The 20,137-nt window shown below is 41.7% G+C and overlaps 1 protein-coding gene across 1 annotated transcript in view; it reads right to left on the bottom strand.

Annotated features, from left to right (window-relative positions):
* Positions 1-20,137, bottom strand: part of LOC136863318 (uncharacterized) — a 109,234-nt gene that overhangs the window by 44,786 nt on the left and 44,311 nt on the right. Inside the window, exon 2 of the mRNA XM_067139707.2 lies at positions 10,443-10,551. Within this exon, the coding sequence (XP_066995808.2) occupies positions 10,443-10,551 (109 nt within the window). The remainder of the gene's footprint in view (positions 1-10,442; positions 10,552-20,137) is intronic.

The raw sequence follows: 20,137 nt of genomic DNA, 5'->3' as shown, positions 1-20,137 counted from the left end.
ATGTAATATTTAGCCGACCAATAAAAGGTAGTGGGCGGGACTGTTTTATTCACGAAAGGTCTCGAACTTTCCCCGAGCGTATAAAACTGCTGAGGTTCATGGCTCGTCGCCACTTCATCGACAACTTGCTTAGTGTGTGATTATGTAGCAGGGGGCGGGAAGCGCCTCTTTCTTCGGGCAGCAGTTCATCAACAAGGTAATGGCCGTTTAAGAACTTTATTTCTTGCTAGCTCAGCAGTTTTAACCCGCGGGGAAGGTTCGAATCCTTTTTCAATGTAAACCTTACTATATTCATGTAAATTAACCGCAATTTGGGATAGAGAGTGCTTAACCCTCTCGAGCTCCCACTCATGTTGTTTTGAGGTGACTGCGTTTTCATAACCGATTTTCTTCTCTTCTTAATGTAATAAATTATTCTTCTACGAGTCACCTCCCTAGTATGGGATTAGCCCCTGTATAACTGGCCGAGTGCCACCTAGGTTTTAAGAAGTTTCATGTAGGAGTGCAAGCTACGCCTTCAGTCAATTTGGTTTTTTGGGCCATTTAATTAACCCAAAGCTTTGTTTTCTTCATGTGAAGGCCCTGTAGGTTGGGTACAATATACCCCTGTTTCACTGTATGTGTGCCTTGAGGACAGTTAGGAGTGAAGTTTGTTGTGGCCTTTGATAGGCTTGTAAAATTGAGAGCGGGACTGCTCTTTCCAAATTTGATCTCTGCGTGCCTCTAGGAGGCTTTACATTCTAATTAGGGGCAATTGCTCCTTGGTATGAAGGGGTTTTCTGCCCTTAGGTAATTTGTGGTTGTGAACTGAGGGCTCAAGGAATGTAAAACGGGGCTCGAAGCCCCAAAACTTGTAACGTCTGTAATCTATAATTTCTTAATTTGTTGATTTGCTACTTGGTAGCTGTTACGCTTTTGTTATTTGTTGTCATTTGTTGATTTTGGAAAAGAAAATATAACCTTTGTTAAAGTTTTAAATTAACTTTAATTTTGTAGTTGAGACCTATTCCAGCCCGCACCTTCTTTCACCTCTGCTTTCCACAGATACCTCGGAACAAGTGGTAGCAGAGCGTGGTTGAATGGGTCTCAATTTAGCCCCTTTTGATGGCTAAACATTGTTTTCGATTCGAACTCTAACAATTTTCTCAGTTGCTGGATTTTTTTTTATTTTTCTAAAAATTTTCTGTCATCATGTCCGGCCCTCGCGACGTCCTCCATCCCGGCTATTTGCGCAAGGAGGAATTGATCTATGAATTAACGATTAGGAATGTTCAATCTGGAGGCACGGTTGCGATAGACACCAATAAGTTAAAAGATTCCCTTGATTTGCCTATTACCATCCCGACTTTGGGAGAAAAAGAGGTCGATGACGCTCTCTCCACGATCACTGATAATGCTACTGAGCTAGCATCGGTAGTTAGTTTTTTTGAAGGGGGTGATCAACTTAATCAACTTAAACGTGTACAAGCTAGATTGTACCATTTTTCCATTAGGGTGAGTGATCTGTTGTCTCTTAAATTGAATGATACTCAAGGGCAGGAGGCTAGTGCCGTCCTCGAAAACCTTTCCGATTTATCCAGTAAGGTTGGACTACTGTTAACTGGGGCAGTACCTCCCAAAACTGATCAACCAGCTACGGTAAACGTAGGCAGCGAGGAAGAGTCTTCTAAAGGAGAAGCTAATAGGAAAGCTGTTGTAGCTCAACAAACCTCTGCCCCATTAGACAACGAATCTGAGCGTCGTACATCGCTGAATTATGCACGTTCTGAATTAGCTTCTTCGCCACTTAGGCCTCTACCTACTATGTCACCAGGGTTCAGCAGTTTTCCCCATCCATTAGCAATGTTGCTCAGGGGTATTTCTAAGTTTTCTGTTAACTCTACCAGTAACGTTATTTCATTCTTAAGGTTTTTAGTTGAGTTTCAGGATCATGCTTTTGTTTTTTCTCTTTCTCCGTGTCAAATTTTGCAGATCATTTATCACTATGCAATTGGTGTTCTCTTAGACAAGATAGTTAGGGCAATCGCTGAACAGTCCTCCATAGAAGACTTCCACGCCCATCTGTTAGCTAATTTTATTCCGGCTCGAGCTAGGTCATCTCTAATTCAGAAGTATTATTATAGAGTGCAACGACTTGATGAAAACCTGGCAGACTTCATACAAGACATCAAATTCTATACTAGGGTATTTGCCCTTCATTTTCCCGAAGATCATATCGTTCAAGCCATTGTGGAAGGAATTTCACCACCTTACAGATCATACTTGTGTTTTGCGTCGCGTCAGCAAACTTTTGCCGAGTTAGAGGCTATGGCTGTCTCAGCCGAAGGAGTTAGATATGCCGATACCTTGCGTGTCGCGAAAGAACCCCCTCCATCCTCTAGTAGTTTTCGGCCTCCACCTCGCCGACCCGTCACACCCCGTAAATGTTATGCTTGCGGGTCTCCTGACCATCTTCGCAATAAATGTCCATTGATCAAGTCTAGTGAGACAAGGAATGGTGCAGGGTCATCTCAAGGCTGTTTTATATGCGACGCGTTTTCCCATATTGCCAAGAACCGCCCTAATGCTAACAGCACCCCCTCCTGCTCAACTTCGGGTGCAACTTCCACCAAAAATCATAAGTGACTAGTGGCTTCGGCTGAGTCGGCTAACCCATCTTCCCGAGGCTATGCCCCAAGTAAACCTGTCGAAATTTCAGGGAAAAGTCAGTCTTCAAATTTATCTTTTGAGGGTCCCAAAGAATGTCTTAGGATTGCGGCGGATGCCCCCGCACCTGTTCCTTTTCTCAAAATTGAATTAAATAATGAACCTGTAACAGCTCTATTAGATTCTGGCAGTGTTTGTTCTATTATTTCGGCTGAATGGTACTCCAAATTGAAAACTGTTTGTAAATTTCCTGATTTTTGTTCGACTTCGGTTCATTATGTTTCGGCAAACTCATCCCCATTAGATATTTTAGGTTTTCTGTATGCTAAAATTCGTATTTCTAAATTTACTTGGAAGGTTAAACTGTTTGTGGCAAAGCACTTGTCTTGCCCCATTATATTGGGAGCAGACTTCATGTCCCATACTGGTCTAGTGCTCGATCTTCTGAGCAAGTTGTGCACGTTCAAATTTGCTTCAACTTGTAAAAATCCCTTATTAAAATGTAATTCTGTGTCGTTTACATATGTTTCGCCTACCCAGGATGAGATGTTGACCTTAGACATCTCCCTGAGGAGCAGGCAGAGAGTATTCGTAAGTTGTGTTAGTCGTTTCCAGAGGTTTTCTCTGAGACTCTTGGTGTTACTGACCTTATCGAATACAAGATTGAGGTTACGGATTCGATTCCTGTCCGTTTTCCACCTTATAGGCTATCTCTACCTAAAATGAAAGCTTTGAAGGAAATCATAGATCAGATGTTGAAGGATGGTATTATTCGGCCCTCTAAGTCGGCATACTCTTCGCCGATTTTTCTAGTTCCGAAACCCCAAGGTAGCTTCAGGCCTGTGATTGATTATAGGGCTCTCAATCGGAAGGTGGTGTTACAATCTGTGCCCCTTCCAGACCTTCATTCTTGTTTTTCATGGTTTCGTAAAGCTAAGTTCTTCACCATCTTGGACCTCAATCAGGCTTATAAACAGATACCGCTAGCAGAGGAGTCCAAACACCAAACAGCTTTTTCCACAGATTGGAACTTGTACAAATACAACCGCGTGCCTTTCGTGGTCCCCACGGGAGCAGCTGTACTTACAAGACTGCTAGATAAGGTTTTCTCCGACATCAAATTTGAGTACTTGTATCATTATCTGGATGATGTCGTCGTATTTTCTGAGACCTTTGAAGAACGCCTTGATCATCTAAAAGAGGCCCTGAATCGTCTTCGTAAGGCAGGGTTAACAGTTAAGCTGTCCGAAGTAGCTTTCGCTAAACCTTCCATGTCATTCCTAGGGCATATTGTGTCGCCCGATGGTGATGCAGTCGATCACTCTAGAACACAGGCCATACGTGATTTCAAGCCTCCCAAGGACATCAAAGGTATTGCTAGGTTCATTGGTACGGTGAATTTCTTCAGGAAATTTATTCCAAATTTCGCCAATAGAGCGGCGCCCTTGAACTTACTTCGTAGGAAAGGCATCAAATTTGAGTGGGGACCTTCTCAACAAGCCGCTTTTGAAGATCATAAATTAGCTCTGTGTAATGCCCCTGTTCTTGCCATGCCCGATTTCTCTAAGAAATTCATCGTCCAAACCGACGCGTCGTCGTCGGCAGTGGCTGCGGTCCTTCTTCAAGAGACCGAACTAGGGAGGCGACCCATAGCCTATGCATCTAGGTCTCTTTCGGCTCAAGAAGCCAAGTATTCCATCTATGAACTTGAGGGTTTGGCTGTCTTGTTTGCGCTAGAAAAGTTCCGCCTTTATCTGGAACATGTCAAGTTCGACTTGGAAACTGATAACCAAGCCTTAAGTTGGGTCTTAGGTAGGCCGCGTCGTACGGGTCGTATAGCCCGGTGGGCCATCCGAATTTCTGCCTTCCAGTTTGACATTAGGCATATTAGAGGTACTGAAAACGTGGTTGCTGACGGACTAAGCCGTGTGTTTTCTAATGATGTAGAGACCCCTGAACAGGTTGATAGTCCGTCACCTCCCGAGTCCATACTACCTGAGGTTAATGCCATTCTAACCGATGCTCCCATGTTGTTTAGGGATCTCGAGAAATATCAACGTGAAGATCCGACGCTGGCCCCCATCATGCAAACCCTTTCTCGGGGGAACATGTCGTCCCTTATGTACTGAGGAATGGTATTTTATGTTGCCCGTCGAGGCATGATAAGATGATGAAAGTTGTGGTTCCAGCTGTTCTCGTGCCCATGATCTTCAAGTACTATCATGAGACCCCATTAGGGGGCATTTAGGAATCTTCAAAACCCGTGAAAAGATCCGTGAAATGTTCATTTGGAAGGGTATGGACGGAGAAATCCGTGAATTAGTAAAATCTTGTAAAACTTGTTGGCTTGGTAAACACTCCATGTCCACTAAGCAAGGGCTCTTGTCTTCTCATCAGGCGTCGCGCCCCATGGAACGTCTTTATATCGACTACGTAGGACCCTTCCCCCAGTCAAAGGGGAACGCCAACAAATTCATTTTTGTGTGTGTAGATGGTTTCACAAGATTTTCCTGGTTATTTCCGACTAAGCTGGCTACCGCTCAGTCCACTATTTCTTGTTTAAATTCCATTTTTGCTTCGTTTGGTCCGTGTCAATATATTGTGTCTGATAATGCTAAAGCCTTTACCTCTAATCTCTTTCGTAAATTCTGTTTTGGTCTATCTATCTCACATGTAACAACTTCTGCTTACTATCCTCAACCATCTCTGGCTGAACGGGTCAATCGTAATCTGAGGTCGGCGCTGATTGCATATTATCATGAAGATCATTCTAGGTGGGACACGTCCCTGCATTGGTTAGCTTTTGCTTTGAATTCGGCGGTTCATGAATCTCATAAATTTACTCCAGCTTCTTTGATGTTCAAGTTTGTTCCCAACACGCCGCTCTCTAACCTTTGGTCTCTTAGTGATATTCTACCTGAGACAATAGATCCTGATAACATTAAAGATCTTTGGAAGAAGGCCAAGGCCAATCTTAAAATTTCTCATGAAAAGGTTAGGGAAAGATATGATCGTGGACGGAGGGCCACCAATTTGAAGGTAGGAGACCAAGTTATGGTCAAGAATTTTGTTCCCGCGGGCAAGCTTGCTCCCAGATTTCATGGGCCGTGCATAATTTTAGATTTTCTTACGCCGGTCACTTTGTTAGTGAGTAATCCAGCCACCGAGAAGATCTTTAGGGTACATCTGTCGCAGATAAAGCCTGTTTAATGTCTAATAACTTAGTCTTGAAAGTTTGGCTGCAACGGCGTAAAGATTATATTTTTGGTTTCATTTTTAGGCCTTCTGCTCTTTGAATTAGGTTATTTGTATTTAAATATTCATTGTACAACCTCCCCTGTCAGTTAAACTGCTATCCTACCCACCTAGACGATTACCATGCTCCCGTCTCCTGCTCAAACACACCAGTGGCTTGAAAAAAAAAGGTCACGCTGCTAACCCCTCAGCCTCAATGTCAATAACGTACCCACTAAATAAATTGTCTCCAACAACATCCTTCTGCCACAGAATTTTTAATGTTTCAGTGCCCGGCAGCTGCTCGGCGCCGTACTCCCACTGAGGTGGGGTACGGGCCCACTCCACTCCCGTGATGACCATTTGAGTACGGCACGCCGGAGTTCGTATCCCGGCACGGGCTGTTGCGCGGCGGCCCTTCCATCAACTCAGCGGGAGGCTTAAACTTCGCATCTCCTCTGCGGCATGCAGCACCACTACCCCTCTAATAGTGCGGGAGAACGGTATCTCAGGGTACTTGAGGGGTCCGAGCGGCATCGGTGAAATATGGGAAGTGGCGGCTGGACTTTCCGTCAAGACCAAGCAGCATGTAACTGTCACATGGACATTCTATACCTACATTTAATATATTTTGACTCTAACATCAACCGTGCTAAACTTTAAAATATATTCCTTCAAGAATTAATGTTTTGTTTCGGAATCCAACTACTACCGTACTCAAAAAATTTCGCATCAAAATCCAACTACAACAAAGACACTCTCTATCCGGAGTTCAACTAACTCCTAACTATGTTGAAACATGTCTTGATGCTTTAAACGGTTCCTGTTTAAATGCTGCTACAGACTCTGTAAAGTTTTAATAACTCCTCCATATACTCCTACAAATCTATTTCAAAGGAAGCTGCAATTCAATTAATTTCAAATCATCTACAACAAACTTGGACTTTGGTTTAGAAAAAGATTTTCTTCAACATTATTCTGTGTCACCCCTGGGAAGGTCTTTTTTTTGGGGGGGGGGAGGTCTGTACCGGTTGGTACACCCCGACCCCGCAAATTTAAATTGTGCGCCTAAAAAGTAGCCCCTACAGGAGAAACTCTGAACTTTAAAATCTGTATTAAATCAAAGGTTTCTTGGAAGATGTCACTACTGTAAATTTTGAAGTGTTCTGAACTGTGTCTATTTCGATTTGTCTTTGTTTGCTCTGTAGCAAGAAGTGTGGACATTCTCTTCTAGATGTCACTACATAAAAACTATAACTGTGCACCCTGGTGCGAAGTGAACGAACTGTTTTTGAAGAAATTTTGTATCCATAAGTTTGTTCTTTGTTAAATTTCTTTCATTTTTGGGTTGGCAATATTGATCTCTGTTTCCGCCAGTTTTAAATTCAGCCAATCCTAAATTTTCTAATTTTCCACCAATCCTAGATTTCTTCTTCAGTTTTGACATGTAATATTTAGCCGACCAATGAAAGGTAGTGGGCGGGACTGTTTTATTCACGAAAGGTCTCGAACTTTCCCCGAGCGTATAAAACTGCTGAGGTTCATGGCTCGTCGCCACTTCATCGACAACTTGCTTGGTGTGTGATTATGTAGCAGGGGGCGGGAAGCGCCTCTTTCTTCGGGCAGCAGTTCATCAACAAGGTAATGGCCGTTTAAGAACTTTATTTCTTGCTAGCTCAGCAGTTTTAACCCGCGGGGAAGGTTCGAATCCTTTTTCAATGTAAACCTTACCATATTCATGTAAATTAACCGCAATTTGGGATAGAGAGTGCTTAACCCTCTCGAGCTCCCACTCATGTTGTTTTGAGGTGACTGCGTTTTCATAACCGATTTTCTTCTCTTCTTAATGTAATAAATTATTCTTCTACGAGTCACCTCCCTAGTATGGGATTAGCCCCTGTATAACTGGCCGAGTGCCACCTAGGTTTTAAGAAGTTTCATGTAGGAGTGCAAGCTACGCCTTCAGTCAATTTGGTTTTTTGGGCCATTTAATTAACCCAAAGCTTTGTTTTCTTCATGTGAAGGCCCTGTAGGTTGGGTACAAGATACCCCTGTTTCACTGTATGTGTGCCTTGAGGGCAGTTAGGAGTGAAATTTGTTGTGGCCTTTGATAGGCTTGTAAAATTGAGAGCGGGACTGCTCTTTCCAAATTTGATCTCTGCGTGCCTCTAGGAGGCTTTACATTCTAATTAGGGGCAATTGCTCCTTGGTATGAAGGGGTTTTCTGCCCTTAGGTAATTTGTGGTTGTGAACTGAGGGCTCAAGGTATGTAAAACGGGGCTCGAAGCCCCAAAACTTGTAACGTCTGTAATCTATAATTTCTTAATTTGTTGATTTGCTACTTGGTACCTGTTACGCTTTTGTTATTTGTTGTCATTTGTTGATTTTGGAAAAGAAAATATAACCTTTGTTAAAGTTTTATATTAACTTTAATTTTGTAGTTGAGACCTATTCCAGCCCGCACCTTCTTTCACCTCTGCTTTCCACAGATACCTCGAAACAATTGTTATTATTATTATTATTATTATTATTATTATTATTATTATTATTATTATTATTACTATTATTATTATTATTATTATTATTATTATTATTATTATTATTATTATTATTATTATTATTATTATTATTATTATTATTATTATTATTATTATAGCAGGAGGTACACCCCAACGCCGCGCATTTAAATCTAGCGCCTAAAAGAACTCCTCTACTGGTGAAACAGTGAAACTGAATCTGCACCAACTTATAAATTTACTCAGAAGATGTCACCACTAAAATAAGATGTAGTTGTAAAGTTTTCTGAACTGAATATATTTCTAATTATTTTGTTTGCCATTCATCAAGAAGTTTGGACATTCTTCCATAGATGTCACTACTAAAAACTATGATCATGCATCCTGGTGCGAAGTAAAAGAACTGTTGATTTAAAGAAGTTTCGTATTCATAAGTTTTTTTACTAATTGATATTAATTTGTTTTTGGGTTGGCAATATTTTTCTTATCTTTCCGGCAGTTTTGAATCCAACAAATCAATAACTTCTGCAATTAATTTTCCACCTATCACAGGCTTCTTCTCCGATTCTGAGTGTCACATTTGAACTCAATCAATAAAATTCTGTGGGTGTGTCTTGATTATTCATGAATGATCTTGAACCTTCCCTGAGGGTTTATAAAGTACGGATTTTCACGTCTCTTGGCCAATTGATCGTCGTCTTACTGAGTGTGTGTCAAACAGGAGGCGGGAGGCCTCTTCGTCAGCTGCTAGAACTTCTACCAGGTAATGGCCATATAACATCTTTTTTTCTTTCTTGCTAGCTCCGCAGTTTAACCCGAGGGAAAGGTTCGAATCATCAATTATGTAACCTTCTTTTCTAAAAATGTAACTTTCTGCCGGCTAATGTAATAACTTCATAAAATCTTCAACTGTAAATCGGTGATAGAGAGTGATGTACCCTCTCGAGCTCCCCTTCATCTTGGTTTGAGGTGCCACGTTTTGTTTCTGCAATATATTAAAGTTATTTCCATGCGTGCAACCTCAGTAGTTTGGGAATAACCCCTGTTTCGTCCAATAGGTTTTAATTTTTTTTTTTTTTTTTTTTGAGCTCAGTCTTCGACTCCATCCAAATTGTACTCGGGCCATGTATTTAACATGTTCTTTTTCACTAAGGCCCTGTAGGTTGGGTACTAGATACCTCTGTGTAATAAGATTTCTATTTGCAAGTAGTGCCTTGTAAGGCCAGAGATTATTAGAGTTTCTTGCTATGTTGCTTTGAGTAGGCTTGGAAAACTGAGAGCACGTTAGCTCTTTTTCAAGTGTTGTAAAAGTGCCTCTGGGAGGCCTGATATTGTAATTTAGGGAGCAAGTGCTCCATGTATCAGGGGATTTCTGCCCTTGTGGGTAAAAATTTGTGATCTTTGTAAATTTGAGCGGGTAGCTCAGGAAATGTAAAGCTAAAGGTTTAAAGCCCAAGGGGTTAAGGTTCTGAATCTTGGATTTTTACCAATCTTGTTTAACGTTGGCTACTTGTAAAAATTGTCAAATTTTGATGTCAGAAAATATAACCTTCAGTTTAGTTTTAAATTCATTATTGACATTGTAGTTAGACCCATTCATCCGGGCACCTTCTTTCACCTCTGCGATCCACGAAAAACCGCGGAACAATTATTATTATTATTATTATTATTATTATTATTATTATTATTATTATTATTATTATTATTATTATTATTATTATCATTATTATTATTATTTAAATAAAACATGTTAATTTACGTGAGTACCGAGCTCGATAGCTACAGACGCTTAAGTGCGGCCAGTATCCAGTATTCGGGAGAGTAGGTTCGAATCCCACTGTCGGCAGCTCTGAAAATGGTTTTCCGTGGTTTCCCATTTTCACACCAGGCAAATGCTGGGGCTGTACCTTAATTAAGGCCACGGCCGCTTCCTTCCCACTCCTAGCCCTTTCCCGTCCCATCGTCGCCATAAGACCTATCTGCGTCGGTGCGACGTAAAGCAACTAGCAACTAGCAAAAATTTACGTAACACAGGAAACTACAAACCTGGATTATAAAAGTACTGTACGGTGAAGTCATTCCACCCTACGTGAAATGCACAATAGTACACCAGTAATCCTACAATGTTAAGGATGGTCCATATGACAGCTTCAACCTGCAACAAAGAAATAATAATAATAATAATAATAATAATAATAATAATAATAATAATAATAATAATAATAATAATAATAGACCAAGTGACTCAATTTCCAAAGAGGATGGCCGTTTGGTGTTTACTCGTGCACTATCCTCGCTATCGAGTGGTCGTCAGTGCGGCTGATGACCTGAAAACCTGGAATGTATTCAAAAACTGGAAGGCGATTAATCCGGAATTCCCTATCAGCAGTGAGAAGAGGAGGTTATACCACCATCCTGTGTTCACCTGTCGCGGCGTACGGAGCGCGCATGCGTGCGTCACTGGCGTCACTGCGCTACCGCTGTCTGAAGCTCAGTAGAAATCTGCACCTGCCATCCGAGAACAAGCAATGGACTCCCTGCAACATTCTGTGTCATCCCGCACCATTGGTCGGAGACTAGCAGCAACCGGACTAGGGAAATTACTGTCCCATGCGTAGGCTGACATTAACACCACAGCACAAACGGCTGCGTTTGAAGCGGTGCGGTGACCGGGGAGCATGGACTGCTCAGAATGGCGTCGCAATGTGTTCAGTGATGAATTGTGGTTCTGCACTATCCTGCAAGTATGGTGGCGACCTGGAGAGAGGTCCCATTCTTCCAATGTTTTGGAGAGGCACAGCGGTGTTACTCCTGGCGTCATGGCGTGGGAAGCTATCGGGTATGACTTCAGGTTACGGCTGGTAGTGATTGTGGAAATAATGACGGCAAGGCGGTACGTCACGGACATCCTGCATCCTCATGTGCTTCCTCTCATGCGTGGTGCAGTTTTTTCAACAGGACAATGCTCGTCCACACACGGCACGTGTCTCTGCGTGATGTTTAGGTACCCCCGTCTCCAGCAACATCCCTAGATCTGTCCCCGTTAGAACATGTGTGAGACCAGCTCGGACGTCAACTCCGTCCCAGTACCATTGTCCAGGATATCAAGGACCAGTTACAACAGTTGAGGGAGAGCTCGGCTCAGGAGAGGATACAACGGCTTTATGACACCATTCCCATCCAGGCCAGAGTGGATGCAACGTCATACTAATAAGTGGGCACGTACTGTCAAGTTCTGTGTGAATTTGACTCGAATTTGTAATCACTGAAATAACACCACACACCCTCTCAACACCTCAAGTTTCTCCCCTTCTGGGTGCTTCATTTTATTTGTATTTTTGTCAGGCAGTGTATAAACACCGAGTGACATTGTCACTAACTTCTAAAGCGGTCACTGTTCGAATCCCGGCCAATGCTCGTGGGGTTTTTGAATGACAAGGCATGTCCTTGTGGTTTGGATTCCACATAAAGGTGAACGTCCTATGAGCACGATATCAAAAGTCATGTAAAACTACAAGCTTGCAAATATCAACACTTTAGTTTCCGGCTGCAGCCTGTTAGGACGCAAGGAATGTAGCAACGGAAAGGCATTTCTTTACTCAGAATATTTATATTCAGCAATGTAAGCTCCATTTAATCCATGAATTTTGTCGAGATTTTCCCAATTCTTATTTTCATAATTCCATTTACGTAAGAGTGGCTCTGGTGATTGGTATTTAACGGGAGGTTTGACACTTCCAAGAATGAGTTTATTTACAAAATGAAGAGAAGGTTCATGAGAGGCGTAAAAATGAACGACTCGCTGAACCCTACAAACTTAATAACCGCCGGGATCGAAAGAGAACAACAGTTGACCAAGAGAGATCAGATAGGAAAGATTAAAGTTAGTAGCCTGGCGTATGTAAGCGCCAGATTCTGCTACCCGCCATCAATCCTCATTCCCAAAAAGAGAGCCACCTTTCAGTTCTCTCCTAAGGTAGTTAGGGGATGACTGAGTGAGTGGCTGCGCGGTTTGGGTCATGTAACTGCATTACGGAGATAGTGGGATCGAACGCCACTGTCATCTCTCAAGATGGTTTTCCATGGTTTCGTAATTTCACCCTAGGCAAATGCTGGGACTGTACCTTAGTTAAGGTCATGGTCACTTACATCCTAATCCTAGCCCTTTCCTAACCCATTGTCATCATAAGCCAAAATGACGTAAACCAAATTATAAATTTAAAAAATAATCGTTGTAGTCTTTCAAGCAAGCAACTGTATTTTGGAAACTCCTAGGAATACGAGCTACGAATTTCAGGTACAAAAAATTCAATAAATTATGAGAATATAATCTTTATTTGTTCCTAAAAATTACAATCCCTTCCTTAATCATCGTTATCTGGTCGATAAGGTTAGCAGTTTGCCTTTTTCTACCACTACGAGCGCTAATGTGAGTCAATGCAGAGATTCACTTAAGCCCTTATAACTACATTCCTTGCGGACATTCTTCAAAAAATCAAAGAAACGCCTGAGGGTATTGAACCAAGGAACACATTACAGAAAGAATAATGTAAACAAGTTAATGTGGCTAGGATTGGAATAAAAAAGAAAAAGAGTAAAGAAACAAGAGATTGTAGGCAGTTTTTTCCGGAACTGCATTTAGGCCGGAAATGATTTTCGAAATGTGTTGTATAGTTTGATAGAGCCATCCAAGACTCACAATTTGAAACCTTGCGGGTCCTTCAGCCCTTCAACTTTCAGCACAATTGAGGAAATTGCTTAATTTTACGTCTTTCGTAGTATGAGGACCCTCTACTTTGTCTGCTAAGAAATGGATTCAACATTAAAATAAGTTAGGGGATGAATTCTATATCCTCAAAGATATTGGCTTCCGTTTACTTACAAGAGAATTAAAGAATCATAGTCTTAATTACAGGCTGTTATTCCTTTCATCATTCAGTCTGCACGCCTGTAAGTGCCTCCACAATTAAATGCAACTATTCTCTTGGCTCGGTTAATTTCACATCTTACCTTTCTTAAAAAGTCAGAGCCCTCTAATCGTCGCCTTGTCTCCTTTTGCTTGTTACCCCCCATGACCGAACCTGTTATTCCCCTAGATCAGGGCCTTTCAAGGAGAATTCACCGGTGCACTGCGTGGCGCACGACTTGGCTAGGTTGACCAGAGTGCAGATACCCCACTCCTCGACTTTGAGCAATAGTTCTCTCTCTTTCCCTATGCCTGTCCCTCTCGCTCGGCCTGTTTCCCCCCTTCGCCTTTTGCTCTGCATCGCTCCAGCATCCGAGCCGAGTTGAGCCGAGCTTAGCCGAATCGCCCCGAGACAAAACGCTGGTCCGAACCGAACCGAGTGGGAACGATACACGGTGCACAGAGCCTCTGCACCTCGGTTTTCACGCGTGAGATTTTGGGCTTCTTCTTTACCCGCCTCATATGACCTCACTACTGAAATTTTTCATATGCATAATTTTATACATCGAGATTCTTCCTGACTTATCCCTTAACTCCCCATTGTGAGTCCCCTCCTGCCACTGTTCCTACCTGTTTTTCACCAGTAAAGTGACATGAGACATATCACGTACACCTTCTAACACAAAAAGTATCGAATGCAGGCACATCCTTTCTGTCTCCTTTATTTGTCCTAAACGCGGTACAACAGCTCGGAGCACCAAGGAGAACGGCTTCGATGATTCTCAATAATGTAAACACATTCTTACAAAATATTTTGAACAATAAAAAGAGGTATATCGCGTACTGAAAGACACCACAAGATAGCGATAGCTCAGGCCTGGGGAACAACAGGCTTTACTGTGCATAAAGAAGTCCATGGTCTACTGCATAAAGGTAGTACTCGTCGGATTGACATCATCGCCTACAAGGACACCGAAGGCTACATAATAGACCCAACAATCCGCTTCGAATCCTCTGCAAACGAGCCGGACGACGTTGGTCAGGAAAATAAACAAATTTATGAGCCCACTCTTACGTTCTACAAGAAAATGTATGGCCTGAAAAAGATCCGAAGTTATTGGACTGATAGTTGAAGCCAGGGGCACAATACCAAAGAAATTTCTTACATTCTGTCATGCTTTTCAACTTTCCAACTCAGTAGTGAATGAAGTGGCACTGATCTCTTTAAAGACATCAATCAGCATTTTACGCAACCACCTTCGCTGTGAGACGCTTTGTCGTTGTTTATTTATTTTCTAATCTCTTGGACATTCTTGAATATTATCATTGTTGTGTTATATTGTGTCTTTTAAGCAACCCTCAAGTGCAGGAAATGTTTGCTAAATTTCTTTGGTAAATATATATGTATGAACAATGTTTATGACTTTTAAACTATTGTACAATATTAATATTATCATCATTATTATTATTCCAGAACGCTGAAAAATATACCTGAAGATTGAATCGAGTTTTATGCACTTTAAACAACGCATCGGAATAATGATGGGTTGTAAAGAAGAAGAAATATATACATCCAAGCCAAACTGGAATATTTAAAATATGTTAAACGTTACGTTAAAATGGATAAAATACCCAAAGAACCAATCACGAAATTAATCTTGAGTTGTCAATTAAAGAGGTGGAATTTATTGTAACCGGAATACGTCAGAAGTTCTATCGCATGAAACGAAAAAGAGGAAGAAGAAAAGCGTAATAATGTGGACGAAACCTTACTCTAGTAAACAATAGTTAATTGTTCATTAAGAAATCTCGAATTAATTCAAAACCTTTCTTGATAGCATATCACCGTTAGATAGGCAAATGGATGCTGAAGTTTTCGATAGGACCAAAGTATAAGTGGTAAACACTCCAGGGAGAAAATATGCGTTAATTAAGACGAGCGATAATAGAGCACGGCAAGGTTGTTCGTACTTCAGCAAGGACGTTGTGATTCAATGAACTTTCTTCCCCTCCATTTCTTATTGTAATTCAATGGACTTTCCATTTAACGCAGCTTTCTCCTTTTTTGCTTACTGTTATACAATGAACTTCCCAGTTGACGGGTACTTTTCCCTTTACTCGTTATTATTAGGGTCTATTATTATTATTATTATTATTATTATTATTATTATTATTATTATTATTATTATTATTATTATTATTATTATTATTATTATTATTATTATTATTATCCATTTAACTAATATAATTCCTCTTTATTCCTTAGTGTTATACAATGAACCATCCATTCACATCATCATGGATTCCCCTTTATCCTCATTGTTATACAATAGACTTTCTACTCTAGAGATAGGATTCCTCTTTTATCCCTTATGGTTATACAATTTTGACTTTCCATTTTTAAAAAGTCAGAATTATCCTTTATTTCACAGTGTTAGCAATAGACTTTCCATTTAATGGGTAGCATTGCCAACAATGGACTTTCCATCTAACAAGTGGAATTTCCCTTCATTCCCCTTTATTCCTCAGTTGACTTTCAATTCAACAAGGTGATTCCCCTTTATTCCTTATTATTATTAAATGGGCTTTCCATTTAACTTATAGTATTCTCCTCCATCAATGTTTACAATGGAGTTCATTTTTCATTGTTATTCAACAGACTTTCCAGGCAGACTCGTTGGCTGAATGGTCAGCGTACTGCCTTTCAGTTCAGAGGGTCCCGGGTTCGATTCCCGTCAGGGTCGGGGATTTAATTGCTTCTGATTAATTCGTCTGGCTCGGGGACTGGGTGTTTGTGTATGTCCCAACACTCTCCTCCTCACATTCAAACGACACACCACACTACCAACCACCGCAGAAACACGCAATAGTGATTACATCCCTCCATAGAGCTGGTGTCAAGAAGGGCATCCAGCCGTAAAATAGAGCCAAATCAATTTAACAGGTGGGATTCCATTCTATTCTTCATTCCGTACAATGGGCTTTCTATTTACCTAGCAGAATTCATTCCATACCTGACACGGCCAAATGACTGGAAACAGGCTGCGGATTTTCATTTCATTTTCATGATAATGCCATCTTAATGTAGACCGTAAATCTCCCCGGATAAATGGAAGATAATGGTTTCCGCTATTCATAACCTCGGCAGAAACAGAGATGGAGTAGTTCTAGAAACGATAACCTTTATATAATTATAGTCCTTAAAAACAACAGTAGTGACCGACCGACCGACATCGAACCTGCCAAGTTGGGCTAAGAAGACCTGCGCTCTACTATGGTCGGTCACTTGCTTTCTTGGCTTACGCTGCCTGAACCGTCAACGATAGACCCCAAGTGTAAGCGTAGGAATTGTAGAGCATAAAAACCTCTACAAAAAGTCCGCGAAAGTATATACCTATTTCGAATCGTTTACCCTCTAGAAGCAATTTTATGTTATAGTCCGCGGTAAGAAAACATAACTCCTTAAGATTAAATAAATATTTCGATATTATCCTCGAACTCCTCATCGAAATAAATTGTTTGACCTCCTCCACTATTTCTTGTTTTTCTGTGTTATTCGCCGCTCATTACTCTCAGTATATGGACTGTGCCTGACCTGAGCAGAACATCTTGGGCTGATGGAGCCCTCGCCTGAACTCTGCAATTCGAGCTACTCAACCAACATCAACGGGGCTGACCAAGCCCATGTCAGGACTCTGAACCAAGGACAACTTGGGCTGATCGAGCCCTCACCTGATCTCTGCAGTTCGAGCTATTCAACCAGTATCAACGAGGCTGACCAAGCTCATGTCAGGACTCTGAACCAAGGACAACTTGGGCTGATCGAGCCCTCACCGGAACTCTGCAGTTAGAGCTACTCAACCAACATCAATGGGGCTGACCAAGCCCATGTCAGGACTCTGAACCAAGGACAACTTGGGCTGATCGAGCCCTCGCCTGAACTCTGCAGTTCGAGCCACTCAACCAACATCAACGGGGCTGACCAACTCTGAACCAAGAACAAACCGGACTGACTTAGCCCACACTAAAGCCCCATTCACAATGAAAACGTAACGTAACGTAAACTTAAAATTAACGTTAACTTGGAAGTTAGCGGCCATGTTACTAATGGAACCATTCACAATGCGCCGACGTAAACTTAACTGCGAGTCCGTAAAATTAAGGGATTGCACACTCCAAGCTCTTGCGGTTAATTTTACGTTAGGTTTAAGAACCAGCCAATCAGAGCAGACGTAAACATTGTATTTTGTGCACCATATATTGACTTCTTTCGACGAAACACTTGTAATTCTCTTTCAAAATAATCGTTGTGTGTATATATGATAAAAGGAAAAAGAATTACAAAGACTCTGTACCGAAGAATAATACATGGAAATATCCTGTAGCAATGAAATCTGACGGTAAATGACGGGAGACAAGCTCGCAGCGCTGGCGGACGAGAGACAATCCCTGTCATAGATAAAACAGTGTCCCTGTATATTTGTTAACATTATGACGGACTACTAGATTACGAAAACGATATCATCCAAACATCTCATCGGGATATGATAGCTAGGGGCACAGGAGACCTTACACTTCTTTTTATTAGAAAAGGGGAATCAAATCGTAAGATAGTGTCAAACAGTTCAGGTTTCATCCACATGTACAAAACGAACTGATGAGGGTCATTTCTTAAAGTAGATTACCGAAATCGCCCTGACATAACCTTCCTTGATTCAAGGGATGAACCCATTTTCTGCAGCGTTCCTTAGTTCGCCTTTTCAGGTACACAGCTCCCAGAAGCAAAGCAAGATGTGTTTGAAGTAATATGAATTCCACTACCACGTTGTTTGATTCCATCGAGGTATTAAAATATAAAACTGCGATATAGCCCAAAACTTCCGTGCTAAATAACATGGCAGTGTTTTGATTGGCTGCTGTGTACTCTTTACGTTCATGTTACGTTCCTCCATTGTGAATACCTCAAATTTTATATTAATTTTACGGCTACGTTACGTCGTTAAGTTTACGGTTACGTTTGCATTGTGAATGGGGCCTAACACGAGCCGTACCTCGCCGGTACTTCAACGATGGTGAGACTTTGCTTGCTGTCTTAACCAGTTTCCCGTATCGAACAGCTGTGCATAGTTCGGCGACGCGTCATGCAGCCGACTTCCAAGTCAACATGAACCTACTTGCTAGACAGGCAACTCTTATCCTTTTTTTAACGTTAAAGGCTAAAACTATATTCACTGAGCTCGATAGCTGCAGTCGCTTAAGTGCGGCGAGTATCCGGTATTCGGGAGATAGTAGGTTCGAACCCCACTGTCGGCAGCCCTGAAAATGGTTTTCCGTGGTTTCCCATTTTCACACAATGCAAATGCTGGGGCTGAACCTTAATTAATGCCACGGCCGCTTCCTTCCCACTCCTAGCCCTTCTCTGTCCAATCGTCTCCATAAGACCTATCTGTGTCGGTGCGACGTAAAGCAACTAGCTAAAATTATTGTAAACCGTCTTCCAGATTAATCTCAAACTTTGTATACGATCAATATAATGGTCACTAGTGACTAAAACATTTTTAATGTAAGTTTGCTACCTTTTAGCTGAGTCTTAATTTATTTAAGAGGCTGTGCCTCTAATTTCGAGACACTACAGTAGTACTTACTTAGGGCAGTGCCCCATTTCATATTCTTAGTAACTCTTTTAAATATTAATATACTGGGGCTGGTAACTTATGATTTATGCCTTAAGCCGTTTAAATGTTGGTTAATCGCCTCTTACGGCATTTTTGTAATATTTAATCGCAGTCTCAATGCATTTCAATTTCAAGGCTTAGTCCGTCTATTTAAACGTTGGTTAATCGCCCTTTATGGCGTTATGTAAAATTTACCTGCAGTTTTACTGTTTTCATGTAAATTATTTATGATCATTTTTCAAGACCTTTATAAACTTAATACTGATACTCACAACTTCTTTTTTTTTTAATTTTTTTTTACAAGTTTCAAATTCAATAAAAGTACACTTTTGTAAATCTGTGGTTCCAACCCCCTATTTCCGTATTTCAGTGAACCTTCACTCTTTCCCCAATGGTAGGGTTTTGGATCCTTATCCTCAATCATCTCTCCAGCGCGGAAGGAAAATCCACCTTCACGTAGCACTACTATACAACCTCGTTCAACCGCAGTGATCTGTTGATACTGGCCTCTTCGTCGTCGTAAAGGCATTCTTGACCCACTCACAGTCACTCGGTCCAATCTCACAGGTAACTAACGCTCTTGCAACTACTACTAAACGTTTTCATTCCTCCCCTGAAGGGGGAGGCGGGCCTCTTAGACGGTGATACCGTCTCTCAGGCCGGGAGATTTGTTACTGTGAAGGAGATGTGCGGAGAGGGTGAGGGGGTGGGCGGCCGTGGCCTATACTACGAACTGTCCCAGCATTCGCCTTAGTGCAGGAGAATAGAAAACCACGGAAAATCATTCTCAGGACAGCCGACGGGTGGGACCAGGCATGTAGTCTGGCACTGTGCCCCAGAACCGTCTCCCGAATGCAGAGGCGTAGAGCCACGGTAGAGCCGTGGCCAACTTTCCTCTGCTCCGTTGGCCGGTCAGAGTACAGAGCATATGGCTGCTGCTGCTGCAGAGCTTTCATTCCCCGCCCGAAGGACGGGGCGGGCCCCCTAGATCGTGTCGCGATCTCTCGGGCCGGGAGATGTGGAGAGAACAGTGAGAGGTGTCAAATGAAGAAGAGGGAAAAACGGTGTGAAAATTTGGAGATTTATACAAGAGTGTCGAGAAGGAAGTTTCGTGGGAGTGTAAGGTGGTGAAGTGTTGAAGCGATGTGATAGAGGACAGT

The sequence above is a fragment of the Anabrus simplex genome, chromosome 1 (genome assembly GCF_040414725.1).
Source record: "Anabrus simplex isolate iqAnaSimp1 chromosome 1, ASM4041472v1, whole genome shotgun sequence".
Classification (NCBI taxonomy): Eukaryota; Metazoa; Arthropoda; class Insecta; order Orthoptera; family Tettigoniidae; genus Anabrus; species Anabrus simplex.
The sequence above is the reverse complement of the archived record's forward strand: the minus strand, read 5'-3'. Positions and strand labels throughout refer to the sequence as shown.